Genomic DNA, 5,868 nt, shown 5'->3' with positions numbered 1-5,868 from the left:
AAATCCACGCGCGTCAGTTTTTGTGTTGCATTTTGTGCATACGCGCGTTTCGCGTCTACCGCTCAAGTTGGAAAAATTTGAACGCCACGACAACCAATCGGGAGCCTGGTGACGTGGCTGTGACCTAGGTTGTAGATAACCTGCTGTTAGTTTGGTATTTTGTCCTAATCCGCTTGCCGTACCTCCGTGTAGGTGTGTGTATGTCTTGAGTGGTATAGGCACCATTCCGTTATTGAATCCAAGCATGTAAGTTCTCTGCTGCTGTGCTGGTTAATAAAACCACGTTAACTGAGATTACTGCTTCATCATTATCATACTGGTGAACATACAACATAGGTCAAAGGGGCAGATCCAGCCAAAGCCCTTCATTCTTCAATGGAGGGAAGGCTAATCAACGCAGTAGCAAACAACCCAGAGCTGTACGACACCAGCTGCTTTCTGTACCGAGACAGGAATATAAAGGACCGAGCTTGGAGGAAGATTTGTGAAGAGATCGGGCAACCTGGTAAGTTCATCCATTTCTCTTTTGAAAGTTTTCACTGATCCGGGGAAGCCGTACAAAAGCTAGCAAGCCACTGCTATTTTCCCACTGATGTACAAATACCGTTCTGCTTTTATGCATGTTGTCATATAGGAATATATTTTATTGTTTATTAATAAACAGCACACAGTGGTCCCGCTGTTCATCCGTCGCTGCCTCGCTTTTTCGCTTATTTTTTTTATTGCAGTACAGCATTGCATTCTGCAGCCTGATTGACAAATCTCCTCTGTGCTGTGTCTCCTGCGCTTGCCAAATTTATCATGTTTGGTAGGGCTGCTCGATTATGGCAAAAATGATAATCACGATTATTTTCACTGAAATTGAGATCACGATTATTTGACGATATTTATTTAACCCTTTAAGATCTACCATAGAACCAAGTCCGCCAGAGCTTATATTATTTTTTTTTTACATGCTGTAGTGCCATTTGTGGGAGCATTTCAAGTTGCTATACATCAGGGGTGGGCAACTCCAGGCCTCGAGGGCCGGTGTCCCTGCAGGTTTTAGATGTGTCCTTGAACCAACACAGCTGATTTAAATGGCTAAATTAGCTCCTGCAGTTCTCCAGAGGCCTGGTAACGAACTAATCATGTGATTCTCATGTGTTGACCCAAGGTGAGATCTAAAACCTGCAGGACACCGGCCCTCGGGGCCTGGAATTGCCCACCCCTGCTATACATCAATACAACTGTTATAGCCCATATTTTAAAAATGTGTATGTATTAAGTCCATAGTAACTACATTAATTGCAAAAAAGTGCAATAAACTACAAAAAAATTGAAAATCATTTTTGTTTTGTTTTTTTACATATATTTCTACTTGGAGAAATTTAAGAGGTTTATCCCTCAAAACTTTAAATACAAAAAAGTTGCAAAAAATAGTTTACAACAACAGGAAATTTATTTTGAGTGTCTTCATAGTTTTATTTTTGGAGATACAGCAATTTTTATATACTGCAGGAAAAACAAAAAAACAATCCTATGATGCAAATTTGCAAAGAATGTGCATGTGCATCAAAATAAACTATTTCCAGCAGTGCAATTCGAGTTCTAAGGCCTACAAGTAAAAAACTACATTTTCCGCGAAAATGACGTCACTTGCGATAGTTCGTGTTGACGTCTTTTTCAATGTGGGAAGTGTTAAGAACAGCTGATCGGATCGGCAAAGCGTGTTTCTGGAATATTATGTTTTTGTTCCTGCAAGCACTTTTTATGCAATTTTTGCAAAGCTATATGTGGAAGGAAACCGTGACCTAGGACAAGCTGATGGCATAAGATGTAAATACAACTCCTCTGGTTTCATATGGAAAAAAATTTATTGTGCTAGCTTAGCGGTTCAGGTTCTACAGGGATTTAAAAGTAGTTATACAAAACGAGCATGCTGCTCTGACCGGCTTTAAAGGGTTAACAATAACAATGTATTGAATAATGACTTTAAAAAATAATATAAAATAGTGTGCAAATACAGATAACAGTGCAAATGTTTGCAATATAAGAAATAAATGAAAAATGTAAACTTTGCAGTGTTGCTCTGTGGTGCAGCTACGACACCATAGCAAAGTTTACACACTGTGTCTACTTCATCCACGTCTGACTCCGCGAACCCATAATGTTTCCACACCACTGAAGTTTTTTGTTTTTTTTACCTCTCTTTTCAACCAACGGCAGTCCACTCCTCTCCAAATAACTTCTGCTTAGCTTTCCGAGCTTCCCTCGGGTCCTCTTAATTGTTGTGACGCGTGTTCGAAATGCAGAGCAGTGCGCTTGATTTGCCACACGGAGCAGCGCGAGAGTAAAGCATGAGGGAGGGGCTAATAATCGGCTCAGTCATTTTTAATGATCGTTGAAAGCCCAGATCGTAATCGTGATTAAAATTCGATTAATTGAGCAGCCCTAATGTTTGGTTTTGATAACCATCACGTCCAATAGAATAAACGGCACAAAAACACTCATAACTAACAAACTAATTTTTGCCTCTTTTTTTTTTTATATTAAAACCACTTTATAGAACATCACATCCGTTACAATGTAGAATCCACGTCATTTATAGTTTACAAATACCGCTATTTATACATCAAAAGACTTAAGAATATTTAACTGGAGCAGGTTTCATTTTTCCCTGGTTTTATTATGACACTGTTCACCAAACGCAGCAAACCTTCACCATCTTATCCTGAAGGGTCACCTCTTCACCCTGACATGGAAGAAGTAATCTGATTGGCATGGTGGTATGTTTGAAGCAGGTCCCTTGTGTAGCGCTGGAACCCAGTCATGATGTTTCATCCATTTCATAGGCTGGTTTGCTGCAATAATGCCAAATAATTAGCAACTCTAGAAATAGAAGGTAGTTCTGCAAAATCACTCAGTAGGATGTTTGTTCTAATTTGCTATGACCTCAGAGCGCATCGAAAATAAAACTAATAGACTATAAAGAGTGATATGAACGTATTTAGAACTTACCGGAATGAAAATGTCTGGAGCACCAACAGATATTTGGAGATGGAAGAGAACCAGCTCGTCTCACAGCTGCTATCCAGGTTAGACGCCTTCGTTTGGTAATATCGATACACGAGCTTCCTCATGTTGCTTCCAGGTTGGGAAAGAATGAAAAGACAAGGCGGATCGGGCCAAAATCCTTTCCACGCCCACCCCCATGACATCAGGCTCCAAAGCCCTATAGGAAAAAAAAAAGCACAAAAGCACCCATAACTATGACCTTCATTCGGAAATAGACACCTGCACCGCGAGGGAAAAAGGTGCACGAAAGTGGCAGGCAGATGAAGACAAAACGCGGCATAATAATACTTTTACGTTTTGCAATCTACAAGGGTTTGCACTTTGAGAATCAACTTATGAGAACTGTGTTCATGTGTGTGGCGAGGGGCTAGTTATTCTGATAACCCCTGCTGCAATAAATGAGGGACCACTGTATATACTTTCTCTATGATTTATTAAACCTATTAACATTTAATATTGTCTTGATAGAACCAACTGATTCTGCAGCAGAGCATCCCCTGTTGCTTCTCCTGGCTCCCCAGTCCCTGAGCTCCTCCTGCTGCACCCACAGGTATGTACAGCAAGCACTGATAGCTTTTTACTTGGTGGGATTCCCTTGTGATCACCTTTACTAAATATCTACCGGTACAACTAATCTGATTATATCCAGTTTTGTTTTTTGTTTTTTTGTTTTTTCAATGTTGAAATGAAAATCTAGTAGCAACCTTCTCATTTCTTTGTGTTTTGTGCTGTTTTACAGGCCCACAGAGGAGGACAGCTCCGAGGCAGATGAGGGACGGGTCCCAGGACGGTCCATCGGCGGTGGAGCTGGCCATCCTGGTGTCCCTGAAGAGGCCACAGCAGTCTCCAATGAAGCATTTCCTCCTCAGCCTTGTTCCTGCTCTGGAGAGCAGCTGGGTCCTTTTTATTCCTGTCTCTCTGTAAATACTTATATTTTATATATTTATGGTTAATGTTTTTCTGTTTGTGGCACGGTGGTTAGCACTGTTGCCTCACAGCAAGAAGGTCCTGAGTTCAATTTGCATGTTCTCCCTGTGTTTGCGTGGGTTCTCTCCGGGTACTGCGGCTTCCTCCCACCGTCCAAAGACATGCAGCTTGTGGGGATAGGTTAATTGGATAATCCAAATTGCCACTAGGTGTGAATGTGCGAGTGAATGTGAGCGTGAATGGTTGTCTGTCCCTGTGTGTTGGCCCTGCGACAGACTGGCGACCTGTCCAGGGTGTACCCCGCCTTTCGCCCTATGACAGCTGGGATAGGCTCCAGCGCCCCCCGCGACCCTGAAAAGGATAAGCGGAAGCGAATGGAATGGGTTTTTCTGTTTGAGAATTTTAATATTATTTCAAATAAATTTTTATAATGACTAATGTCTCAGTTCTACTACACAGCAAATGTTGGCACACGACTTGACACATGTAGAATTTATTTCATATTATACTAATGACAAAATATACTAATACAGTGGGATGCAAAAGTTTGGGCAACATTGTTAATAGCCATTAATTTCCTGTATAAATCGTTGGTTGTTACAATAAAAAAATGTCAGTTAAATATATCACACAGGAGACACACAGTGATATTTGAGAAGTGAAAAGAAGTTTACTGGATTTACAAAAAGTGTGCAATAATTGTTTAAACAAAATCAAGCAGGTGCATAAATTTGGGCACCACAAAAAAAGAAATGAAATAAATATTTAGTGTATATCAATGTGCGTGTCTCCTATATGATATATGGGGTGCCTTTGTGTGGACATGCTTCCCATCCAGAGTGGTCCTGAAGGAGTCCCCGGAGACAAGGAACCTGGACAAAATTGCTCAAAATTAGTATTATTTGTACTGCAGTTACAAAATACATTGTTCAAATTCCAAAATACTTTTGTAATGTCAGATTTAAATCACAAAACATAAATCTTACATAAAACATTTTGTAATTATAAGGATAATTACATGATATATATTAGATATAATATAAAACAGTCGTGTTTTGTTTTAACTTTAACATATCATAATTTGATTGGTAGCAACTTTAACAACTACAGTGAACCAATCACTCATAATTCCTAGACATGTCAATCAGGTAGGAATGAAGTAAGACATTAATAGAAATGAGTTGTATGTTGACATGTAGCCCTTTCCTTGCTTAAATCATTGTTAATATTTTTGAAAAATTAACCTGTGATAAGATAGCATATCAAGAAAGAATATGCTAGATAGAACCATATAACTAAAGATGAACCAAACTGTTCACAATTTTATCTAGCTCTCAGTTTTAAGAACGGCTGGTGACCCCTGTTATAGAGTCTGACAGCTGCGGGGATTATATACAAATATTCAACTATCCCAGAATTAAACCAGGTCTAAATTTTTTTTTAAAAAAGGAGTGAGTATCACTACAAAGATTAACCCACAGTAGTCCTCATACCACAGTCTGATATCAGCAAACACCGAGAGCATACACTGATATGACACCACAGCCATGCTATCAATGCAAACACTGATAACATAGCATAAATCGAATTAAATCGGGACTTGATGAGACCTTTCGAGTATCACTAGAAATATTATGAACAGTCGTCTCCGTATCACAGTTTGCTATCAGTAAACACCGACAGCATTCATTGATAGCATACCACATCCATGTTAGCAGTGTATAAACTATAGTTTTGCATATATTAGCACAAGTATCAATAAAGGACTACTGTATTAAACACTTTTACTAACCTCAGGCAGATGAACAGGCGCTCTGCAGGTGGGATTGAGCGGCTGTAGTTGGTGTCTAGGCGGGCGATTCTGGGGACAGCAGGTCCTCAAAC

General features: G+C 39.8%; 1 protein-coding gene across 1 annotated transcript; it reads left to right on the top strand.

Annotated features, from left to right (window-relative positions):
• The first annotated feature begins 234 nt into the window (after positions 1–234).
• Positions 235–4,517, top strand: LOC146719170 (uncharacterized). Its single transcript, XM_085454498.1, has 3 exons — positions 235–505; positions 3,526–3,607; positions 3,797–4,517. Exons 1-3 carry the CDS (start codon positions 376–378, stop codon positions 4,008–4,010), a joined length of 426 nt encoding a protein of 141 aa, XP_085310624.1. The 5' UTR covers positions 235–375; the 3' UTR covers positions 4,011–4,517.
• The last annotated feature ends 1,351 nt before the right edge of the window (positions 4,518–5,868 follow it).

The sequence above is a fragment of the Copadichromis virginalis genome, linkage group LG1 (genome assembly GCF_057382275.1).
Source record: "Copadichromis virginalis isolate Kocher_CV1m ecotype Utaka linkage group LG1, C_Virginalis_male_GT1.1, whole genome shotgun sequence".
Classification (NCBI taxonomy): domain Eukaryota; kingdom Metazoa; phylum Chordata; class Actinopteri; order Cichliformes; family Cichlidae; genus Copadichromis; species Copadichromis virginalis.
This window is presented reverse-complemented; position numbering and strand designations above follow the sequence as displayed.